Raw genomic sequence first — 26,064 nt, forward strand, 5'->3', positions numbered from 1 at the left:
AAAGCAGTGGCGGAGATGTAGTCCCCGCTTTTCCTCGAGGAAATTAATACTCGAGGTCCCATAATGCAGCAGAATAGCGTTGGCAGAATTTCAGGACTGGCCTAAATAACCCTCCTGGAACTGGGTAACTTGGCAACTCTGTTCCTGACCCTGGTCTTCTATGGCAGGTGTGGAGTACAGAATAGGAAAACGAGTAAAAACAAACAAAACCCAGTCACTGCTCTGAAAAAGGAGAAATCCCACATAGAAGGTCTACTTGGCAGCTGGAATATAGCCTCACACGTGTAGACGGAATAATTGGCCCGATAGGGACAGGTCCGGAGCGGTTTACGCACTTTAAAGTAGGAAAACCCAAATCAAAAGAAACACCACATAATTCTAAAGCTACTGCGAGAAATTAGGCTGAAATCCCTGGAGAGAGTGGGATGGGAGGGACCGAGACAAAAATGCGGTGTTTAGAGCAGCGTGAACCAAGCTGTACAGGGCAATGCAGAGAAGCAGCAGCTCCCTCCTTGCATCGCCCCCTTCCCCTCCCCTCCCCCTCTTCCTCCCTCTCCCCCCACCCTCTTCGTCCAGCTGTCGTGTTATTTTCATGGCAGCAGCTGTTACTGCGGCGAGAGGAGCCCCCTGCTCCGGACAACAGCAGCGCCCAGCCCGGGCCGGAACCCTGTACACCCCGCACGGACTGCAGCCCCAGGGGTTCCGGGAAGGTAAGCGGGGAAGGGACGCGTCCAAACGCACTGGAAGCTGGGTGGCAGCGGTAGTGTTAGCTCATGGGCTCTGAAGGGCACTGGCTGGCAGCTGCCGTGGTAGCCCGGGGGCAGCGCAGTGTGCAGCCTGGAGATCTGGAGGGAGGGGGGGGGGGCTGCCTTTTCGGGCAAGAAGGTTGGCCCGGTGGGGGGTCGGTCGGGGTGCTGCTGTTCTGGGGCTCCAGCGCTGACTCCATCTCCGGACATTTCTATATTAGGAAGGTGATTCTTCTCCGGCTCATTCCTCCGCGGATGGCAGCTGCAGCAGCCCCACCCGAAAGCAAGATGCCCCCTCACTGCCCTTTGCCTAGTGCCCCCTCTTTCATTCACCCTCTATGTGTGTCTTTCTGCCCCTGAACTTTGCCCCAAAAATGTGTTCCTCTGGGTACAGATGGGCTTGGGGGGGGGGGGGGGCTGTTGCTTATTGCATTTATTCTGTTTCCATTCCAGCTTTCTCAGTCTTTTCACAGTAAAATTAGCCAGTTCTTGTCCCCGTTTAAAGTAATCTGGTTGCTTTCACTTTTGGGGGGTGGGGGGGGGGGGGAGGGGTGTTAACCTGTCCGTTTTAGCTTTCAGTTGAGTCAGAACCAAGGCCGGGATCTGACACCATTAACCACCATTAGCAGCTCCCTGGGACTTTTTCCCCCTACTTCTGTTGGGTTTCTGCAGTGACTGTCCTTGGCCAGGGGCCATGCACTGGAGTTCCTTGCTGGACCCTTGTAATAATGAGGGGCGATATTCAGCAGTAAGTGTGTTAACTGAAATGCCAGCCACGGTGTTTCAATTCATACATATATTCAGCACCGCTCTGTGTATAGTCAGCAGCTCTGAATGTACTTATTGGCTACTGTCGTCATCATCTCTTTAGCTTAGACCTGCTATTTGACAGACTTAAACTAAATGTATAAACTATCCATATAGCAGCTGAATGTATAGCTATCCACTATCCCCTGGATCCTATATAGCACGACTATATAGGTCATATTCTGGATTTGCGCATGCAACTTAATTAGTTAAACCAATCAGCACTGCTAATTGCCAGTTAAGCAATTGTCTATCCGCCGCTTTTGACACTGTCAATCATGATTTACTTCTTGCCACACTGTCCTCATTGGGTTCCAGGGCTCTGTCCTCTCCTGGTTCTCCTCCTATCTCTCCCACCGCACCTTCAGAGTTCACTCTCATGGATCCTCCTCCACCCCCATCCCGCTATCTCTTGGTGTTCCCCAGGGATCTGTCCTTGGACCCCTTCTCTTCTCAATCTACACCTCTTCCCTGGGCTCCCTGATCTCATCTCATGGTTTCCAGTATCATCTCTATGCTGATGACACCCAGCTGTATCTCTCCACACCAGACATCACCGCAGAGACCCAGGCAAAGGTATCAGCCTGCTTATCCGACATTGCTGCCTGGATGTCCAACCGCCACCTGAAACTGAACATGTTCAAGACCGAGCTCATCGTCTTTCCACCAAAACCCACTTCTCCTCTTCCTCCACTTTCTATCTCAGTTGATAACACCCTCATCCTCCCCGTCTCATCTGCCCGCAACCTCGGAGTCATCTTTGACTCCTCCCTCTCATTCTCTGCGCATATCCAGCAGATAGCCAAGACCTGTCGCTTCTTCCTCTTTAACATCAGCAAAATTCGCCCTTTCCTCTCTGAACACACCACCCGAACTCTCGTCCACGCTCTCATTACCTCTCGCCTTGACTACTGCAACTTACTCCTCACCGGCCTCCCACTTAGCCACCTATCCCCCCTTCAATCTGTTCAGAACTCTGCTGCACATCTTATATTCCGCCAGAACCGATATACTCATATCACCCCTCTCCTCAGGTCACTTCACTGGCTTCCAATCAGATACCGCATTCAGTTCAAGCTTCTCCTTCTTACCTACAAATCCACTCAGTTTGCTGCCCCTCACTACCTCTCTACCCTCATCTCCCCTTATGTTCCCGCCCGAAACCTCCATTCACAGGACAAATCCCTCCTCTCATTACCCTTCTCCACCACCACCAACTCCAGGCTCCACTCATTCTGCCTCGCCTCACCCTATGCTTGGAACAACCTTCCCGAGCCCTTATGCCAAGCCCCCTCCCTGCCCATCTTCAAGTCTTTGCTTAAAGCCCACCTCTTCAATGCTGCGTTCGGCACCTAACTCTTACCTTTCAGGAAATCCAGACTGCCCCAATTTGACTGCCCCTATCAGACTGACTGTTCACGTGTCCTTTAGATTGTAAGCTCTTTGAACAGGGACTGTCCTTCTATGTTAAATTGTACAGCGCTGCGTAACCCTAGTAGCGCTTTAGAAATGTTAAGTAGTAGTAGTAATTGTCGACTCTAATTGGCATTAATTAGAATTACATGCAGAACTGTCTAAGCATATTGTATAATGTGTGTAAATTGAAAATCACATCGTTGAAAAGGGGGCATGGAATGGGTGGGTCGTGGGCATTTCTCATATCTATGCACATGGTTATAGAATACACTCAGTCCGCACCTAGTTTAGGCATCAGGATTTACACTAAGTTTTACTTGGCGTATCTGCCCATGACTACGTTTAGTCACACGGATGAGTACTCGGCATATTCTGTAATCCGTGAAGAAATGTAGGCGTACTTTATAGAATATACCTAGGCGTATTTTTTTTCAGCGCAGATTTTTTTTCAGGTATCATATATAGAATCTAACCCTATACCCCTAACTCTACAAACTTGCATGCTCAAATTCCTGACTAGCACACTCATTTGCATGTGCAAGTTATAGAAAAAAGGTTAGTTGCACGAATAATTGGCTGTGAATTGGCATTAGCAACCAATTATTGGCTATAATTGTGCTTAATTGGTACCAATTAGCAGTCACTTGTATAAGTGCCCTTAGTTGCTGTTCTAGAAGTTGCAAGCCCAAATGCCAGAGTGCATAACTTCAAGAGTGACATAAATCTGGCAAGGCCATGGGTGGCTCAGGCAGTTGCATGCGTGGCTTATAGAATACTATTAGTTACGCTCTAACTGCCTGTAGTTAAGTGCGAGCATTTACACCAGCCAATGAGCTAAAGTTAGATTCATAAATGTAGATTTCTACTAGTATTCTTTAATGACAGTTGCACACACAACTGGCATTATAGAAGATCATTCTAGCACCTACATTTTAGCAGCCTTTTGAGAATTTATCCCTATCTGTGTAGCTATCCACCCTCCCTCTGCCCCTGCACTATATAGATAGTGCCAGGGTTGTAGATGTTCTTTCACCCTATCACTATCCATATAAGCTTTGAATATCTATAGATGAGGAAATTATAACATTTACTGGCAGCTGGTTAAAGTATAACTAACTTTGAAAATTGATACCTTGGATCCTAAATCTGGCCATTAATTATTACCATTGTGCAATAACTCAGCTCCCCAGGGGCTCTGAGTGCTACTTCCGCAGCATTCTGCGTACAGTGCTGCTGTTCTGGGGACATTGTGGTTGCCAAAAGTTCAGATGTCTAGGTTTTTCTGATGTTTGAATGAACGGTAGGAAAGAGTTAAAACTGAATGCTTAGGATACACTGTTATGTAAGATACTTGTGCTTTGAACTCACATGAGGAATCCTACGCCCATGTGGCCTACATTGGCAAAGCTGTTTATATGTAGAAGTTCAGTACTGAACTTACACAGGAGCTATTGCAAGGCAGGAGTGAGGTGCATTGGCAGAGCTGTGCATATAAAGAAGTTCAATACTGATTTCACAGGAGCTATTGCAGGGCAGGAGTGAAGTTTGTGTTTGTTGTGGAACAGCAAATCTATGCAAGAGAATTTTGAGTTATTCTCTGGGGCAGTCTGTAAGAGTGTTATATAGCAATTTATTATATAACTGTGATACCAGTTACAAATTATATTCAAATGATAAGGCAGATCAAATTGGCGGAGGGTTGCCACTGTATCATAAGGATGGTATAGATTTGAGTAGGATAAAAGTCCTGCAGGAAACAAATGTGTTCTGGAATCCTTATGGGTAGAAATTCCATGTGTGACAGAGAAGAGTATAGCACTTGGGGTATACTACCATCCACTTGGTCAGAATGCAACTGACAGTAAAATTGTAACACAACCTAAGAAAGTTAGAATAGGGGAGCATAACAAGATGACTACCACAGATAGCCAATAAACATGCCAGTTCTTGATGGTGGTGGCTATCCTTGATTTTTTTTTCCTGTTCAAGTTGTAATTTTATGTTTTAAGTTTCTAATGTAAGCCACTTTGAGCCCACATTCTGTGGGAAAAAGTGGGGTAAAAATGCACTAAATAAATAAATAAATATATTGAAATTTGATATACCCCATAAAACTGCTGACCACTAGACAGACTCAGCACCCGCCTAGGGTGGCACAGATTGGGGGCACCACCAACATCATAGTCATTGTCACTGAGCAAAGGTTAATGCAGCCAGCGACATGAGCCTTGAGCATCTGCACATATTCAAAGCCTTTCACCTTTCACTCCCTCCAAAATGAAAAGTTCAAAGGGGGTTGAATGCAGCAGGGCTTGTGCATGCATCAGGGGCGTAGCTACGGGTGGGCCTGGGTGGGCCCAGGCCCACCCAATCTCGGCCCGGGCCCGCCCAGTCTTTTGCGACCCTCACCTTCCACGACGACGACAACTTCGTTTTTTTGCCCACAGCGGCGAGCGGGCGTAAAAGCAGCAAGCAGCGAGCCAGTCTCAACTCCGTCCTTCGCTTCCTGCCCTCTCAGCGTCCCGCCCGCCTGAAAGGAAATGACATCAGAGGAAGGCGGGACGGCACAGAGAGAGAGGGCAGGAAGCGAAGGATGGAGTCGAGACTGGCTCCGCTGCTTGCTGCTTTTACGCTGCAACTTCGGGAGTGGAAGTGAGCCAGCCAGCCCGCCCATCTAGTCCATTGTAAAGAAAGAAAAGCGATTTGGTTTCCACTCCTCCGCGCAGCCATCGCCGTTCACTCAAAACCTGTGAGCTGCTGCATCCACTTTGTCGTTCTTTTGAGGGGGGGGGGTTGGGGAGACGCCAGATAGAATAGGGAAGGGGATTGAAATAAACAGGATGGGCAGGGGAGAGAGGAGAATTGCCGGACAACAGGGATTGATGGAGGGGGCAGGGGAGAGAGGAAATTTGCTGGAGATGGATGGAGGAGAAGGAAGGGGAGAATGGAGAGTTGCTGGACATGTATGGATGGAGAGGAGGGCAGGGGAAGGAGGAAAATTTCTGGACATGGATGGATAGAGGGAAAAGGGGAGAGAGGAAATTTGCTGGGGATGGATGGAGGAGAGGGCAGGGGAGAATGGAGAGTTGCTGGACGAAGCGGAGGGCAGGGGAAGGAGGAGAATTGCTGGACATGGATAGATGGAGGGGAAAGGGGAGAGAGGAAATTTGCTGGGTATGGATGGATGGAGGAGAGGGTAGGGGAGAATGGAGAGTTGCTGGACATGGATGGATGGAGAGGAGGGCAGGGGAGAGAATAGAAATTGCTGGACATGGAGCGGAGGGCAGGGGAAGGAGGAAAATTGCTGGACATGGATGGATGGAGGGGAAAGGGGAGAGAGGAAATTTGCTGGGTATGGATGGATGGAGGAGAGGGTAGGGGAGAATGGAGAGTTGCTGGACATGGATGGATGGAGAGGAGGGCAGGGGAGAGAATAGAAATTGCTGGACATGGAGCGGAGGGCAGGGGAAGGAGGAAAATTTCTGGACATGGATGGATGGAGGGGAAAGGGGAGAGAGAAAATTTGCTGGGTATGGATGGATGGAGGGGAGGGCAGAGGAGAGAGGAGAATTGCTGAACATGGATGGATGAATGCAGGGGACAGAGGACATTTGCTGGATATGGGTGGATGGAGGAGAGAGCAGAGGAGAATGGAGAGTTGCTGGATGGATGGATGGAGGGACGGGAGAGAAGTCAGGGAGGAGATGCACATGGAGGGGAGGGAAGAGAGGAGAAATGCTGGACATGGATGGAGTGGAGGGCAGGGAAGAGAAGGAAAAATGTTGGACAAGGATGGAGGGGAGGGAAGACAGAGGAAGTAGAAGCACATGGATGGAGGGGAGTAAGGAGAAATGCTGGATATGGATGGAGGAGAAACTGCTGAGTTTAAGGGCTGGTGTGGAACACATTGAGGGCAGATACTGAAACCCGAGGAAGGATAGGGACAGGGCTACAGATGGTAGACAGGACGCATAAGGACACAGGAGGATGGTGGACATGATGAGTGAAAAAAATATCAAATGGAAAGAAGACACTGTATAAAACAGAAGACACTGGGACCAAAGCAAATAGATCAGACAACAAAGGTAGAAAAAGTATTTTATTCAGAATTTATTAATTGGAATATGTCAGCTTTTGGAAATGTGCATCTGTGATATTTTGCATGTAAGTTTCAATTTTTCTGGTATTGCTGCATGCTGAGTCTGACTTCTTGAGTTAACTTTCCAGTTCAGTATTTTGCCTTCATATTTTTTGATTTCTAGTTCCTTGTGTCATGTCTGTTGTGTTATGTGTTTTTCATGTGTGATCAAGGTGCAGTATTCTGCTAGCATGTAGTATTTGCAGCCCTTTTTGTTTTGCCTTTTTTTTTTTTCACAAGGTAGTGTATTAGTGTTTTAGAGCCTAGTGTAATTACAGTTCTGCCTTTTCAAGCATAAGGTTGTAGCTCGTCCTGTCCTTGGAATTCGTGCTGTTATGGTTTAGTAAGGATATGAGTGTGTTTTTGCACAAGTTTGTGTATAGCATTTTGCAGTGGAGAGATTGTGGGATAATGTAATTATATTTAAAAATATCAATTTTTCCATTAAGTATGTATGTGGTTATACAGATGCAGGGCAGCTGTTGGGCATCAAGTGAATTCTAAGGCATTATTTTGTAGGATCCCAAGAGACACTACTCAAACTTATATAGACAGTGCGTGCCCACCCATATTAGCTCTGGGCCCACCCAAAATCTCAGGTCTGGCTACGCCACTGGCATGCATGGATGTTCAAAGCCCTTCACCTCTGTTTATTGTCTTAGGCCCTAAAGGACTTGGAAGTGGCATAACAGGGAGTGAGTGAGATAGGCCTTGGAGGTGAAAGGAAAGCAGGGAGGCAGGAAATATGCAGTGGGGCATAGGAAAGAAGGGCAGATGCTGAACACCTTGGAGGAGGGAAAGGAAGGAAGATGCTAGACACCATGGGGGTGGGGGGAGGTAAGAAAAGGAAGAGTAGTTGCTAAGCACCTCTGGGGGAGGTTGAGAAGGGGAGGTGCTGAACTCTTTGGAGAGAAGGAAGAATAAGGTATGGAAGGGAAAGAAAGATGCTGGACCATAGAGGAGTAGGAAAAGGAGGTAAGGGGAGATGATGGATAGAGGAGGCATAGAAGGGACAATAAGGGAATATGCTGGACATGTGTGAGAGGAGATTAGGGTAAGTGCTAGATGTGGGGCTAGGGAAGGGAAGATTGAGAAAGATGCTGGATATGTGGAAGAGGAGATTGGGAGAGATGCTGGACTTCAGAGGAAGGTGGGATTGAGGGATGCTGGGAAGGGGGCAGGAAGGGATAGAAGGGGAGTTGTTGGTCACAGATGAAGGGAAGAGAAGACAGGAGAGATGCCTGACATGGATAGAGGGAGGGGAAGAGAGAGGGGAGATGTTGGACATGGGTGTGGATGAAATGGAAAGTAAAAGAGGGAGCTTGAAGACTGGATGATGAGATGTGCTAAAATTTGAGTGGATGGAGAAGCAGAAAAATGGAAGAAAGCTGAGCTTGAAAGATCAATGTAAGATGTAGGAGAGAAAGTGAAAAAGACAGGAGGAGAGAAAAGAACTGTAAAATCAACTAGAGGCCCTAGAAAGCAAACAAAGAGGATAGAAAGAAGAACCAGAGACTTGGACCAATATGATTAGAAAAATACAACCACCAGACAGCAAAGAGAGAAAAAATAATTATATTTACCTTTTAGTGATTGGAACATGTCAGTTATGGGAATTGACATCTACTATCTTTTTATGTTGTCACATCAAAAAAACCTCTTTTTAGGAATGTGGTGCCAGAAACAATATGAAAATAACTTATTTTTTAAATTTAATTCTTAAAATGTTTTTGAAAATATCTGAGCTGTACTGGGAGTGAGAAGGGAAGCTAGGGCTCAGTAGCTAAGCCAGGACAGAAATCAAACCAAGAAATGCACGTAGATTTGGGGGAAGCGTACCTCTTGCCCTCTTTCAAACGCCACTCCTCTGTTCTGTCACATTCCTATTGCTGACAAGCAATTACTTTGGACCGAAGCAGCTCCATGAGCTTACTTGGCCCATCCCATGAGATGTAATGAGGAAATGGTTGTTTTATTTTTGTGAAAAAGGAAGATGCTGTTCCTCTCCATTCCCCTCAGTTTGAGACGTGACCATTGGTCCAGAGGAGCAATTTTTAAAAGATTTTTCATACCATGGCGTCACATACTGCCACGGCCCCCTCCTGCTTCCCATGTCCTTCCGGTAATATAACATTTTTATCCTGGGGTCAACAGGGCTGGAGGAGAACAGCAGAATACCATCTGCCTCCAGCTTAGACCCAGCACAGAAATCATTTTATTAAATTTAAACAATTTTCCAACCTTTGTGTCTATAGTTTTCTACCCTTTGTCTCTGCGTATTCTTGGTCTTCTCTTATGTTTCCTCTCTGCCTTCACGTTCTTTCTGTTCTTTGATTTCTCATTTCTTTATATGTTCCGTTCTTCATGTCTGTATCTCTCTCCATAGCCTGTCTCACCCCCTTCTGCTACTTCCCGCCCTCTCCTGCCTCTTCTTTCTCTCTCTTTTCTCATCTTCATACATCTATCCAGCACCACTTCTTTTTCCTTTTACAACCTTTGTCTCAATCACTAACATTCCCAGCAGCACACAGCTCCTTCACCCTGTCCCTTTGCTTATTGGAACATACATATTTCTGAGATGCAAAATTTATTGGCAGTATATCAAAATTAATGTGACTGTGACCTTAACCTGGCCATAGTGTCTTAGACCAAAGGTGCATTTAGTCTTGTAAACTGCTTCTAACAGTAGCCAAACCAGGTCAGAAGTACTGTTGCAAGATTTCATGGTATAAACCCCCAGAGATAAGCAATGGCATTCCCTAGATCTAAGAAACTGAATTAAACTATTTGCTCTTAAATAGGCTCAAAGAATTATCTGTGCTTTCTCTGGGAACAAATCTATTAGTTGTTTTAGATAAAAGGCCTCATCAGCCAAGGGTACCAACTAAGTGGACACACCTGTATAGGCTTCAATCATGGGCCAACCACCACCTCCAAAAAAACCTACAGAGTGGAATAACTAAACCAGTCTGTAGTAAAAAAAACGGGGTAGGGTCAATAAAGATTTAATCAACAGTGGGCACAGATAGTATCCACGGAGTCCAATAAATACAAAATTATATGACGGAAGAATGAAAAAGGTATAATTCAAAAAGAACCAGACTTGTTATAAAAAATACCATATGGCCAAAAGAGTACTTAGCTTTATATCCCAAAACAAAGACAGCGCGTCCAGAGGGCGCCTCCGTAAGCTTCTTAGCAAAAGATGGTATAATACATAAACAGTCTCTTCAAAGTCCAAGAATTATTCCTTTAAATCACTCTCTCTCTCTTTTTGAGGACATGTCCGGGCAACCAGGCGGGTTTTGCCAATCTGCCCGTTTGTCCGGATTTCTGGACAAACGGGCAGGCTGGCAGATTGCTAGCCTCCCCTCCCCTTACTTACTACTGCCCTGGTGGTCTAGTGACCTCTTCCGCCTTCGGGGCAGGAAAGAGCCCCCTCTTTCCTGCCTGGAGCACTGCCCTGCATGCTTCCTTCCTGTTGCTGATCTCGGTGCCGATTCAGAATGGCCGCCAAGAGTTGAATCGGCGCCAAGATCAGCAACAGGAAGGATGCACGCAGGACAGCGCTCCGGGCAGGAAAGAGGGAGCTGTTTCCTGCCCCGAAGAGGTCACTAGACCACCAGGGCAGTAGTAAGGTAAGGGGGGGGGGGGTGACGGGGTCTGTGACAGGGGCGGAGCGAAGGCGTGAAAGGGGTGGGGTGTGAAAAGGGGCGGGGCATGTGTCCTCCTTTTGGGGGGACAAAATATGGTAACCCTAGCATGATATAATTTCCAAATCTTTTCCCCTTGCTTGAGGGGTCCTGCAAAGATCACTGTTGGCTCCCGTTCTATTCAACATGGCTCCTTTAGTGACTTTAATTCAAACTTTGGAGTTGACTCCCAACATCAATGCAGATAATATACAGATCTTGTCAGGCCTTGGTCCCAGCAGCCCAAAGGATATTACAGCCCTCAACTCTAAATTAACTACAACTGCAAACTGTTTGAAAGATAATAAAATGGAACTGCACTTAAATAAGACCAAAGCCCTTCTATTCATTACCAAAAAAAAAAAAAAAGCAGAAAAAACCCCACTTTGAAATGTATTGATATTGCAGGTATCACTATTCCTTTTAGTCAGTCCTCAATCCTGGGTGTCGTCATAGACTCTGTTCTGATTTTTTTTTAACCCACAAATTTCCTCGGTGACTGGGAAATGCTTCTGTAAACTGCATCAGATTTGCTTAGTCAGAAAGTTACTAGAACCCAAAGCCTTTTGCAATTCTCATATATTCTGTAGTCATTACATATTTAGATTACTGTAACACTTTATATAAACGACTGTGCAAGAAAGAAGTTAGGAGATAACAAGCAAAATATTGCGGTCAAGTTGATAACTAATGCAAAAAAAATGTTTTGATTATGTTAGTCTACTACTGAAAGCAGAATGCTGGCTACCCACTGAAGCTCATATTTTAACACTAGTACATCTCTCTATATAATCTCTCTATATAAAAGGCAACACCAACGTTCTATGAAGCCTCCAGCCGGAAGTGTGAAGGGGGCGAGATATCCGGTTTCCCTATGAGTGTCTGCCCCGCCCTCTCTGTAACACAGTCAGTGAAGGAAAACAGCAGAGCACGAAATCAAATCGCTGGCTCTGTAACAGTGAAGGACTCAGAGGGGGGAGGGGAGAGAGGCCAGAGGGCAGGGACACACACACTCCCACATGCACACAGAAGAAAACATTGCTAGCCCCCCGTTTCATTTGCATCAGAAACGGGGCTTTTTTACTAGTAGTAACATAATAAGTGAAGGCAGATAAAGACCTAAATGGTCCATCCAGTCTGCCCAACAATCTCATTCCTTCTCAATTCAAGATTAAAATAAAAAATGATCATGATGTTATATATTGATCATGATCTTCCTTTGTTATTTCAGGGACACAGGCTGTAAAAGTCTGCCCAGCTCTGTCCTTATGTTTCAACTACTGGATTGCCGTCAAAGCCCACTCCAGCCTATCTGAATCCGTTTTGTCATTTGCTGGACACAAACCATAAGAATCCGCCCGGCACTGTTCTAACATTCCAAATTACCGGAGTTTCTGTCGAAGCTCTCTACAGCCCATCCTAAACCAGATTGCTATAAGTGGGCCTCAGATCGTACAAGCTAGCCCAGCACCGGCCTTTGCTGATACAGCCGGAGTTGCCATCTAAGCATCACTTGACATGCAAACACATATGCAACCCTTTAAGTTTTGTTTTTTTATACCATTCATTTTCTAATTAGAGATTCCCTGTGTCCATCATACAGGATTACCTCTCTTTCTATCTCATCATTTGATCTCCTACTTTGCTTTGTGTATTCTGAATACAAAAAATGAAAAATATTATTTGACCGAATATGAATAATAGGCATTGAGCTTTAACATAACAAATAATTAAAAAAGCAATGTGAAATCAGAGATCGTGTTTATTTCAGTTGGATTTAGCACAGTAGAGCCCCAGATTATTTGCATTTAAATCACTATTTGGCCAAATACAAATAATGTATTCAAGGCATAGCCGCCCTTTTGAGTTTTGAGACTGAGCATGAGTGACCTGAGGAAAGCAGGGGCAGGCGATGCTGGGCTGAGGAAGGAGCTGCGCTGCCTTCAGCTGGTGGGGCCAGCCAAGGTACTTTGAGTGGGTGAGCGGGAGGAAGGGGAGGCGGCATTGATGATTTGGGGGGGGGGGCATTTTGCCACAGGCCTGGCTCAGTCTCTTGGCGGCCCTGATTCGAGGCGCTATTTGGGGCCTAATCGAATAGAAATATTCAGTTCAGCCCTAGTTGCCATATTTGTTAGCTTCCTTAATTTCTGTTACATTTAAACATCGTTTTGTTCATTCTGGCTAGGTTGACAGTAATATACCCTCACCACTGTTCTCGTCCACTTCATACATGGAATATTTATCCATAACAGTTCCTAGGTGTATTTTCTTTCCTGTAAAACTTTTATTTTGTTGAACTCAATATGTGCTGCTATCATTTGTGTGCCTTCTGCTCAGCAAAGTGAAGCAGCTGGCTCTAGAGGAATATATGGAGAACACTTGTTGCTGCCTTAGGCAGGTGCCTAACCTGTCTAGTGGTAGGACTGGCCCTGGATTGGTGACAGGATGCTGAGCTTGTTGGACTTTTGAACTGAACTAGCATAGCGCATCTTGTGAAATGCCTGCATGCACAGGGTCCCTGCTCAGAAGAGGTTGGGCTTGTTATGTGTGGGATTCAGCACTTACAAAAATGGGACAGGGAAGATCCTGAAAGTATCCCATAAAATAAGCCATCGAGCCATACAACTTCCACTTGGGCCATCTGCAGTCACAGAACCTCTGGAGGAGATGGTATGAGATTTGGGCTCAGGGTTCTGCCCTTCCAGCAACACCCAGCTCTGTTTCTGAGCATTTTGAAATTTTTACCCAGCGCCCCAGCATGTGAGAAGATGGAGGCAGGAAGCTGAGCCTAAAGCTAAGTGCTACAGAATGTGCCTGAGGTCTTCACGTGGAGTTGTAATAAATAGCATCTGTGTGATTAGAATAAACTTCAGTCAGTGTAAAGCAATGACAAACATGTAACAAAACAGCCAAAACATTTTCACAACATGATGTAATATAAACAAAATCCCCTGCACAGAAAAACATAGACCAAGATTTACTGCATCAAACTGAGATTAGCTAATGCACCTCACTCCTGCCCTACAACACCCTCTGCTTTTCCAGTACTGAGAACCACCATATACACATATCCAGATCTCTATCATTGCACCTCACTCCTGTCCTAGAATACCTCCTGCTATTCCAGCACTGAGACATCCCCCCCCCCCACCCACCATCACATGCACATACACACATCAAGATCTCTGTCATTGTACCTTATTCCTGCCCCGCTGTTCTACTATTGAAACTAAACTCCCCGCACACACACCTCTGCTAACGCACCTCACCTCTGCTAACGCACCTCACCCCTGCCTTGTAGCTCCCTGCTAATGGACCTCACTTCTGCCTTATAGTACCCTCTTCTATTCCAAGACTGAGGTTCCCCACCCCATAGCTTTACCAGTGTATCTCGTGCTATCACATTACTGAGACAACACCCCTCAGCACCCTTGTTCTTCCAGGAGCAAAACTGCCTGATTCACAAGCCCTACCAATGCATCTCACTCCTGCTCTGCTGCATCCCCTGCTATATCAGTATTGCAACCCACACACAGCTCTCGCTGCACCTACCCTGCAGTACCTGTGTCTGCAGGGCTCCCTGCTATCCTCATATTGAGACACCTCACCTAGCGCTGCTGATGCATGTCACTCCTGGCCTACGGTACCTCCTGCTATTCCAGTATTGAGATCGGTCTCCTCCACACACCTCTGCCAATGCACCTCATTCCTGTCTTGCTGTGTCCTCTCCTATTCCCTGATTAAGATTCCCTGTCCCATATCTCCACCAATGTACCTCACTCCTACCTTGCTGCACCCCTTACCTTTCCAGTAATGAGGCCCATCCACTTCTTACCTCCTGGGCTTAAGTAGCATGGAATCGTGGTACTTTTTGGGACTCTGCCAGGAACTTGTACCTTGGATTGGCCACTGTTGGAAACAGGGTACTGGGCTAGATGGACGTTAGTCTGGTCCAGTATAGCAACTCTTCTGTACACTTCTACCTCTGTACCTTACTCCTACCTTGCACTTGCAGCATTTCCAGGACTGAGACTGTTGGCCCAACAGCTCTACTAATGCATGTTACTCTCACTCTGCTGAATCTCCTGCTATCCATTACTGAGACCATCAGTTCTGCCACCACACTTCACTCCTGCTGTGCAAGATTCTCTGCTATTCCAGTACCACTCCTAACCACCGTACCTCCTGCTGTTCTAGTGTTGAGATCCCCTGACCTATATGCACACATATCTGTGCCAACACACCTCATTCCTGCCTTGCAGTAGCCTCACCTATTCCATGGTAAAGGCTCCCTGTTCCATAGCTCTACCAGTGCACTTCACTCCTGCTCTGCAGCACTCCCTGCTGTTCCAAGACTGAGACTCTCAGTCCAACAGCACTGCCAGTGCACCTCTGACCTCGCTGCACCTCCTGCTATTCCAGTTCTAAGACCCACATACATAGCTCTGCCTCTGCACCTCATTCCTGCCCTGCAGCATCCCCTGCTAAGACCCCCTCCATCCTACTGCTCTGCCAGCATATATCCCTCTTGTCCTCCTGCACATTCTGCTGTACCCAGTACTGAGAGCCTGCCACACACTGCTTTGCAAGTGCACTCACTATTCTTACACTCTCCCTCTCATTCTCTCTCTGATGCAGGCTCCCTGGAGGGCTTGGTGCCCTTAGCTGCCTTCTGTTTTCAGTGCGCTCCTCTCCTCTCTGTTTCCGTGCTTCTGTTCTAACATCATCACCATGAGTCGGAGGGTGGTGCGACAGAGCAAATTCCGACACATCTTTGGACAGCCATTGAAAGCTGATCAAATGTATGAGGACATCCGTGTGTCCAAGGTGACCTGGGACAGTTCTTTCTGCGCAGTCAACCCCAAGTTCTTAGCCATCATTGTGGAATCAGGAGGTGGTGGTGCATTTATGGTCCTGCACCTGGCCAAGGTAAGTTCAAAAGACAAAGCTCAAGTGAATGTAAAGACAGAAAAACGTGGCTTAACCCTGACCAAATTAGACAATTCTATGTCTGAGGGACAGAAAATACTATGTCATTCTCTTTTCTCTGTAGTAATTATTTTCCAGCCCCAAGTGGCATCTGCAAAACATATATCCAATGTATTACATGCATGCATCAATGTGAATATCTACCACAGCTGTGCATAAATAACAGTCATACATTTGCACCAGAAATATACAGACACACATATTATTATTATTATTAGCATTTGTATAGCGCTACCAGACGCAAGCAGCGCTGAACACCTGATACAAAGAGACAGTCCCTGCTCAAAAGAGCTTACAATCTAAATAATACAGACAGACAAGACAGTTATGGGTGAGGGAAGTAATGGGAGCTAAAAAGCAGCAGTGAAAAGGTGGGTTTTCAGCATAGATTTGAAAACAGGTAGATATGGAGCTAGACGTATAGGTCCAGGAAGTCTATTCCAGGCATAAGATTAAGCTATACAGGTGAATAAGTATAGATAGACATACAGACCCCTACCAGCTATATGCAAACATACACCATAGCTGCTGAGAGGGGGGGCAGGGGGGCAAAATTTCCTGGGCCCGGGCCTTTAGGGGTTCTCTTTCTCTCTCTCTCTCTTTCTTTCTCTCTCTCTCTCTCTCCTGCTCCTGACGGGACCTGGGTGATTGCGTCCTGACAGGAGCAGGAGACAGAAACCTCTGGTGCCGGACCCCCTTGCATTGGCTGCCTAGCAGCTGCTGGGCCCTCAGGCCACGCGTGCTCAGGTTTGAGACTGAGCATGTGTTACCTGAGGAAAGCAGCCGCAAGGGCAGGCAATGCTGGGCAGAGGAAGGAGCCGCGCTGCCTGCAGATGGCGGGGACAGCCAAGGTACTTCGGGCGGCGGCAATAACGATTCTGCCCAGGGCCCGGCAGCGGCGGCCGCCCTGCCCCGGGTCCAGCTCAGTCTCTCGGCAGCCCTGACATACACAAATATGCAGATACAGAAGAGTGAAACTCTGTTCTGGCATGTGACATCAGAAAACCAGACTCCTTTGCAGTGTGAATCTTGTGATTTGTGACTGAGGACGTAGAAGCTCTTTGTGAGAGAAATTACATTAATGATTTAAGTTTTCTGGGATACTGGAGTGTGCTTTCATGTTTATTTCAATGTGCAGAAATAAATGTCAATAAATAGGATAATGTAGGGTATTGCTTTTTTTTTTTATTGGACTAGCTTAAGCCATTTCTAGATTAGCCTTTGGAAGCTATGTGCCAGTCAGCAGATCAAACACAGAAGAGGGGGTAAATGTGAAGGGTGATACCGGATGGGGCTGCCACTGATTGCTTCAAGGTTTGGCAGGGTCTTTCCTGCGAGTGCATGTTTCCAGAACCACCATTGCAGAACGTTGCTTTGTCTGTGTCAGTTGCAGGGTTGGCTCGCTGCGGTCATTCCTGGCTAGTAGTATTTTAGCAGCTATAGAAGAACACTAACAGCAGAGAGAGAGATTTTCCTAATTCTCATAGGCCCCGATGCTCAGAAGTAAACACAGGCGCTAGAGGCCACAGGCACCGGACCAGTGCCTGCTTTTATTAGCGCAAAATGCTTAGAGGCTGGGAACACGAGAACCAACGAACTCCCCAAAAAAACAGCGCAATGAGCATGCAAATGTAGTCAAAGGCATGTAGATGAGATCATTTCCTAGTCTCTCCGATGCTCAGCAAAGAGCGCAGTAAACAAGGGTGCCCTTACCGCCGAAACCCCTACGCCAGCTTAGAGCTGACGTTGGGGTGTTGTAACAAAGGAGGAGGGGGAGAGAGAGGAGAGGGGAAAAAAGTACCGCATCTCCTGTAGTTCAGAAGGCTTTCGGGACCAAAGGGGAAAATACAGTCCCACTTTTTTAAGGGGGCACAGCTCATTTCCACAAGATTTATGAAACTGAAGCCTACCAGCTCCTGCCTCCTAGTCCAGGCTGCAATTTGCACAAAATCTCAGCATCCAAATACAAGTAAATTGTGCTCCCAGCAGCTTCTCTCTCTGGCTCCCAAACAGCAGATTCCCCCCCCCCCCCCATGATAGATGAACACAGCATTCGTACAGTCCATCAGCTGTGCTACCTCTCCTCCCGTTGGACTGGGCACGAGCACAAGAGATTTGCTTAGGCTTAGCTCTTGTGCATATAAACATAAGAACATAAGAGTAGCCATACTGGGTCAGACCAATGGTCCATCTAGCCCAGTATCCTGTTTTCCAAACAGTAGCCAAGCCAGGTCACAAGAACCTGGCAGAAACCCAATTAGCAGCAACATTCCATGCTACCAATGCCAGGGCAAGCAGTTAGTTCTCCATGTTTGTCTCAATGGCAGACTATGAATTTTTCCTCCAGAAATTTGTACAAGCCTTTTTTTAAGCTCAGATACATTGACTGCTGTTACCACATCCTCCGGAAGAGAGTTCCAGAGCTTAATTAGTTGTTGAGTGAAAAAATATTTCCTCCTATTTGTTTTAAAAATATTTCCATGTAGCTTCCTCAAGTGTCCCCTAGTCTTTGTACTTTTGGAAAGAGTAAAAAATCGATTCACTTCTACTCCTTCTACACCACTCAGGATTTTGTAGACCTCAATCATATCTCCCCTCATCCGTCTCTTTTCCAAGCTGAAGAGCCCTAACCTCTTTAGCCTTTCAACATACGAGAGAAATTCCATCCCCTTTATCATTTTGGTCGCTTTTATTTGAACCTTTTCTAATTCCGCTGTATCTTTTTTGAGATAAGACAACCAGAACTTAATGCCAATTGGATGCCCAGTCAACCAATTTCCTAAGGTCTTCCTGCAATATTTCACAGTCCACACATGTTTTAACAACCTTGCATAGTTTTGTATCATCTGCAGATTTAATCACCTCACTCATCATTCCGATTTCCATATCATTTGTAAATATGTTAAATAGCACCAGTCCCAATACAGATCCCTAAGGCACTCCACCCTCCTCCATTGAGTGAAATGACCATTTAACCCTGCCTTCTGTTTTATGTCCAATAACCAATTCCTAATCCACACCAGAATCTTGCCTCCTTTCCCATGACTCTTTAATCTTCTCAGGAGTCTCTCATGAGGAACTTCATCAAAAGCTTTCTGAAAATCCATATACACTGCATCAACCGGCTCATCTTTATCCACATGTTTATTCATGCCTTCAAAGAAATGAAGCGAACTAGTGAGGCAAGACTTCCCTTAGCTGAACCCATGCTGACTCTGTCCCATTAAACCATGTTTGCCTACGCGTGCTGTAATTTTATTCTGGCACCAACGTCGGGCTTACTGGTCTGTATTTTCCCAGATCAAATCTTGAACCCTTTTTAAAAATTGGTGTCATATTGGCCACCCTCCAATCTTCAGATACTATGGACGATTTTAACGACAGGTTACATATTACTAACAGCAGATCAGCAATTTCATGTTTGAGTTCTTTGAATACCCTTGGATGTATGCCATCCAGTCCAGGTGATTTACTACTCTTGCACTACATCTTCCAGGTTCACCGAGATTTCTTTCAGTTCCTCCGCATCATCACCCTTGAAAACCATTTCCGGTACAGGCAAATCTCTTACATCTTCTTCCATTAAGAAAGCAGCAAAGGATTCATTCAGTTTCTCTGTTATGACCTTGTCCTCCCTGAGCGCCCCTTTTGCTCCATCGTGATCTAATGGTCCCACAAATTCCCTCACAGGCTTCTGCTTCTGATGTACCTGAAAAAGTTCTTACTGTGAGTTCTTCTTTATATTCTCTTTTAGCCTTCTTTATTAACGCTTTGTATCTGACTTGCTCTTATTTTCTTCATTTTGATCCTTTTTCCGTTCTTTGAAGGACACAGAGAGTTGCCATCAAAGCCCTCTCCAGCCCGTCCTATGCTGTCTGGCCATATACGAGACAGAGACTATAGAGGTCTGCCCAGAACTGACCTTAACTCTTCACAGCCAGAGTTGCCATTTAAGCAGAACTCTCCACAAAACTCACTTGCAGCCATTTAAGTTTTGTTTTGTTTTATACCATCCTTATTCTAAACAGGGATCCTCAGTGTTCATCACATGCCCTTTTGAATTTCATCACCATTTTTGTCTCCACCAACTCCCTCAAGAAGGCATAAGAACATAAGAATAGACATAATGGCTCAGGACAATGTTCCATCTAGCCCAGTATCCTGCTTCCAACAGTGGCCAATCCAGGTCACAAGTACCTGGCAGAAACATAATTAGTAGTAACATTCAATGCTACCTATCCCAGCGCAAGCAATGGCTTCCCCCATGTCTAAGATCTCAATAGCAGACTAGGAACTTTTCCTCCAGGAACTTGTTCAAACTTTTTTTAAAACCAGATACTCTAACCACTGTTACCACATCCTCTGGCAATGAGTTCCAGAGCTTAACTATTCTTTGACTGAAAAAATATTTCCTCCTATTTGTTTTAAAAGTGTCTCAATGCAATTTCTCTGAGTGTTCCCTTGTCTCTGTACTTTTTGAAAGAGTGAAAAGTCGATTCACTTTTACTCGTTCTACACCACTCAGGATTTTGTAGACCTCTATCATATTCCCCGTCAGTCATCTCTTCGAAGATCAAAAGCCTCTCCTCTTTAGCCTTTCCTCATATGAGAGGAGTTCCATCCCCTTTCTCATAATAACATAAGAGTAGCCATAGTGGGCCAGACCAATGGTCCATGTAGCCCAGCATCCTGCTTCCAAATGGCCAACACAGGTCACAAGTACCTGGCAGACACCCAAATGTTAGCAACACTCCATGCCACCAATCCCAGGGCAAGCAGCCGCCTCCTGTGTATGTCTCAACCGCAGACTATGGACCTCTCCTCCAGGAACCCATCCAAACCCCCTTCAAACCCAAATACACTTAACCACTGTTACCACATCCTCCGGCAAAGAGTTCCAGAGCTTAACTTCCTAATGCTAGATGCTAATAATATGCAAATGATAAGCACACTGATAGTGTTGAGCATTAGGAAGTTATTTTTGGGTGCTGTTGTAGCGGTACAGCACCGGAGTGCTGAGCATCAGGGTATTAATTGGTGCACTGGCATTGAGGTTGCCAGTTCTCTGGAGGGGCTGTAGCAGTCTCAGTACCTCCATACCTTGGTACTGTGGGAATAGATGAGCTGTTCTGAATTTCAATTCCTAATTGCTTAGGCTTTAGTTTTATTTTTCCCTGGGGTTCGACAGTTTCTTACTTAGTTTTCCTTGCTATTTTTTCATTGTTCTAACATTGGGTCAGATGAGAAAGTACTTAGAATATCTGTATTGTGGGCTTTTTTTTTTCCATTCCTGTAGTACGGAATCTTAGCGGAGATTGGGTGGCAACACCGTTAATTGGGATCAAAAACGGTGCTGAGCAGACTTCTACGGTCTATGCCCTGGTCGTGACTGAATAGATAGGGATGGGCTGGAGTGTAAATTTTAAGGGGCTTCAACGTTAGCTTCAGAACATTTTAGTACAAGAACAGTGCTGGGCAGACTTCTACGGTCTGTGCCCTGAGAATGGCAAGGACAAATCAAACTCGGGTATATATATATAAAGTATCGTATACCATGTAAAATGAGTTTATCTTGGGCAGACTGGATGGACTGTTCAGGTCTTTATCTGCTGTCATTTACTATGTTAGCATGAAATTCAGTTCAGCTGGGATGCTGTAGGATCGATGTAAGCTTGCTGGCTGTATTATTTATTCTACCGAGTTCAGGAGGCAAGGAGTGTGCCAGCTGAGTGGTGAGGATAATGAGAAATTGAGAAGAAAACTTCCTCTGTACACGGGATTAGTTTCTGTAAACAAAGCACTTAGCATCCTTCCTGTTACCTTGGTCCCCTTCATCTTTGATCTTAGTGTCCCTCATATTAGGTCTATTTGTAGATGCCTGTTCTTTCACCCATTTTTTTTTTTTTAAGTTTGGCTGTGCCCTGAACTCTTTTTAGAAAGAAGTTGAACTCCATTTGCTAAGGGTAATTCCCATGACTACCTCTTTGGGTGGCTGGTTCTGGAGTGATGCTGCAGCAGATTCCTGACTCTCTGGCCTAGTTACTTTGAAAGAGCAATAAATGTGGAAATCCAGTGATACTGCAGGTGAGAACTGACAGTGATATGGGCCCCTAACTACCTATCAAAAGTGATTAAACTAAAAGGAGGTTATGGAAGAGTGGACCCCTACTGCTGTGGGCCCTTGGATACTGTCCTACTGTCCCAATGGTCAGTCTGCCCCAGTGTTACTGATGGCTACAGCCTAGACATGGGAAAAGGAGGAAGTTCAGCATCTGTAGGCTATGGGTGTTCTCATACCTGCCAACTTACCCAGTTCCAGTGAGGACATCTTAGGATTGTCCTGTATTTTTGACAGCTTTACCCTGGTGCCTATTGGGACCCGCGGCGCTGATTTCAATGGGTAGAATCAGGGACTACAAATTCCATACTGCTTTGGGATGTAGTACATCCAAACCAAGGACTGGTATAAAATGTGCTGGGAAAAGTTATCAACTATGTGATCTGTGAATAATTGGTGGGACCCCCAGTGTGCTGTGAATAATTAGCAGGGGCCTCTGTATGCAGTAGGTCATTAATGGGTAAAGGTGGCAGATTTTTGGCAGGCAGGCCTGGGACACTTGTTATTCAAAGCTTGGGGGAGGATGTCCCCTGTAGTTCCATGACTGAGGAAGGGGGAGGGGAGGGAGAAAGAGGAGTTAATCTTCTGTTCAACTCATCCATCCCCTGACAGCAATAATATCACTTTCAAGGGGACAGATAATCTGGGTGGAAGCATTCTGCAGGCCATAGTGTGACCAGGAGTCTATAAAAAGGCAGCACTGCAAACATTACACCAGTCTCTTAGAACACCAACACAGCTCTAACTGAGGAAACAGGACAAGCCAGGCCTGAAAGAAAGTCACAATAAGAACAGCAAATACAAACTCCTATTGCCAGGCACATTGTGAAATATAAAAATCCATTAAAAAAAACTCCACCCCTCCCCCCGCCGCACTCACTCAGCACATCTTGGACTAGATTCTATAAATGGTGCTGAGAAATCATCGCCGAGAAGTTTAAGCACTGAGCTGCGTCCTTCATAGAATAGTGGCTAAGCGCATAAACGGTGACTGACTTAAGGCGCTGACAATGATGCCTGCTGAAAGCATCTAATTTAGGCACCAATTGGGTCTATTCTGTCTAGGGTTACCATATTTTGTCCCCCAAAACGGAGGACACGTGCCCCGCCCCACCACACACCCGCCCCGCCCCCTTTCACACCCTCGCTCCGCCCCTGTCACATTTTCCCCTCCCCCTGTCACATACCCTGTCACCCCCCTCCCCATCATCCCCCTCCCCTTACCTTACTACTGCCCTGGTGGTCTATTTACCTCTTTGGGGCAGAAAAGAGCCCCCTCTTTCCTGCCTGGAGCACTGCCCTGCATTCATCCTTCCTGTTGGTGATCTCGGCGCCTTCAAAATGGCCGCCGAGAGTTGAAGTCTCACAGTCACTTCAACTCTCGGCGGCCGTTTTGAATCGGGGCCAAGATCACCAACAGGAAGGATGTATGCAGGGCAGCGCTCCGGGCAGGAAAGAGGGGGCTATTTCCTGCCCCGAAGGCGGAAGAGGTCACTAGACCACCAGGGCAGTAGTAAGTAAGGGGAGGGGAGGCTAGCAATCTGCCCGTTTGTCCAGAAATCCAGACAAACGGGCAGGCTGGCGGGCGGGCCGTCTTATAGGACAGCCCGCCCGCCAGCCTGCCCGTTTGTCCAGAAATCCAGACAAACGGGCAGATTGGCAAAACCCGCCTGGTTGCCCGGACATGTCCGGGTAAATCCGGACATATGGTAACCCTAATTCTGTCACAATATGCATAAATTCTGGGAATACCCCCTGGAACGCCCCCTAGCCATGCCCCCTTGAATTTACAACTATAGGATTTCCACACGCATTATTATAGAAGATGATACGTGCATAAATTCCAATTAATGACAATAATTGGTGTTAGCAGCCAATTATTAGCTGACTAATCAATTCATTTGCATGCGCAAATTGTCAATGCACGCTGATTTGCGTGCGCAAATTTAGGCATCATATCTAAAATCCAGGGGCTAATGTGTTGAAAAGATTAGTTGAAATTGGTATTGTAGGAATCATATGGTCATGGTTTCAGTCATTTTTGACAGATAGATCCCAGCAGGTGAGAGTGGTATCAGGTACATCAGACTAGATGTCGGTCAAAGACCAGTATCCCACAAGGGTCCATATCATCAGCTGTTTTGTTCAATATTTATATACAACTAATCTGTACTATTTTAAACAATTTAAATGTGTTATATAGATCATAGGCTGATGATCCACAGCTCCTGATTCTAATTGATGATTCAAGAGAACATGTATTAAAACAGATTTCTAGTATTTTGTCAGAAGTACAAGAATGAATGTTTAATTCTAAGCTAAGTTTGAATGTAAGGAAAACAGAGCTGATGGTGCTATCAAGGTCAATAGGTTCTGGGGTTTTGGGAGTACTGAAGTTGGAGGATTTCGAGTTACACCTAATAAGAATGCATTAGAACATAAATTGTATCATTAGTATTATGCTAGCATTGTATTTGAATTCCAGTACTGTTAAATGTGTATATTTTTGATAGTGTGAGAAGAAATCCGCCAAAACACGGAGAATTCAAACGCCCCACGGTAGAAACAAGTGTGTAAAAAGTGTGTAAAAAATTGTGTAAAAAAAGTGTGTCACGGTAGTTCCATTATTAGGTTTCAATTTACTGTTTTCAAGTTTACCTCATTTACTGTATTTAGTTTATTCTTGGTTATTTTACTATTGTTACGCTGTTAACAAAATTGTGAGTTTGATGTTAAACTGTACCTACTGTACACCGCCTTGGGTGAATATCTTCATAAAGGCGGTTAATAAATCCCAGTAAATAAATAAATAGATGTGAATTGAGAAATGTAGGCATTCAACTTGATTCATGATTGTCTTTAAGATCGCAGGTTAAATCTCTGGTTTGAAATGGATTCTTTAAATTGAGGATGATACAAAGACTGAAACCTTTTCTTTGATGATAATAATTTGTATGTTCTCTTAAGCTTCTGTGGCTGGCGTCGTGATTGTTGTAGTTGTCTGGGTCTTGCCACATCTGAGTAAGTGGAACTGTCAGTTCCACTTAGGTGCGGCAAGACCCAGACAACTGTAACGATCATGAGAACTTTTGTTTGATTGGTCAATCATTGATCATTACCTATATTGATAACTGCAGTGCTGTTTACTTGGAACTGCCGGAAAAAATGTATATTGTGTGCCTTACAACTGGTAGAAAATGTAGCACTGTGAGTTATTACTGGAGTACGGTACTGTGAGCATATTACACCAGCTTTGATGTCACTCCATTGGTTGTCGGTATTGTGGAGGGTAAAATTTAGGATACAAAACTCTGAATGGCAACTCACCAGAGTGCATGATGTGAATGTTACAGATTTGTGAAGCACCAAAAATGTTGTGATCTAAAAGGACAGAAAGTTTTGTATTTTTCATCTGTAAAGTCAGTGAGACCATCGATAATATAAAAGGATATGCTTTCTATCGCTGAGCCAATCCTGTGGCATTCTTTGACAAGTGAATTATGTACTACAACTAATATGAGTTTTAGAAAAAATTGAAAACCTATTTGTTTTAGCAGCCTTTGAATAGTAATAAACTGGTTGACAAGACTGTGTAGCCCTATAGATGCAAAGTTGATGTATGTGGGTGAGAACTGACAACTGAAGATAACAGCCAGAGAATGTGGTAAAAGCCGTTAGCTTAGCGGGGTTTAAAAAAGGTTTGGATAACTTCCTAAAAGAAAAGTCCATACGCCATTATTAAGATAGACATGGGGAAAATCCACTGCTTATTTCTAGGATAAACAGTATAAAATGTATTGTACTGTTTTGGGGTCTTGCCATGTACTTGTAATCTGGATTGGCCACTGTTTGAAACAGGATGCTGGGCTATATGGACCTTCGGTCTGTCCCAGTATGGCAACACTTATGTTCTTATGCTATGTTGGATGGTATGAAGCAATGGCTGAAGTTTATAGTTTTAATGGGAATTTGTTTTTGTTTTTAAAATGATTTTTAATGTTTTGTATACTTGATTGTGTATATTTTTATTGCATAGATGTTCCGGTATGCAGACTAAAAATATTTTAAATGTTTATAAATCTATAGCAAATCTTCCCTACCAAACCATGGCTAATACCCAGAACTCAGCAAAAACACTCCAACCCTACATATGAAAAA

The 26,064-nt window shown here is 45.2% G+C and overlaps 1 protein-coding gene across 3 annotated transcripts in view; it reads left to right on the forward strand.

Annotated features, from left to right (window-relative positions):
• The first annotated feature begins 625 nt into the window (after positions 1–625).
• Positions 626–26,064, forward strand: part of CORO6 (coronin 6) — a 70,915-nt gene continuing 45,476 nt past the window's right edge. For all 3 annotated transcript variants that reach the window (XM_030186046.1, XM_030186048.1, XM_030186047.1), the window contains exons 1-2: positions 626–710; positions 15,438–15,728. In XM_030186046.1, coding sequence (XP_030041906.1) covers positions 15,531–15,728 — 198 coding nt within the window. In that variant the 5' untranslated portion in view covers positions 626–710; positions 15,438–15,530. The remainder of the gene's footprint in view (positions 711–15,437; positions 15,729–26,064) is intronic.

This window comes from Microcaecilia unicolor, chromosome 13 (assembly GCF_901765095.1).
Source record: "Microcaecilia unicolor chromosome 13, aMicUni1.1, whole genome shotgun sequence".
Taxonomy (NCBI): domain Eukaryota; kingdom Metazoa; phylum Chordata; class Amphibia; order Gymnophiona; family Siphonopidae; genus Microcaecilia; species Microcaecilia unicolor.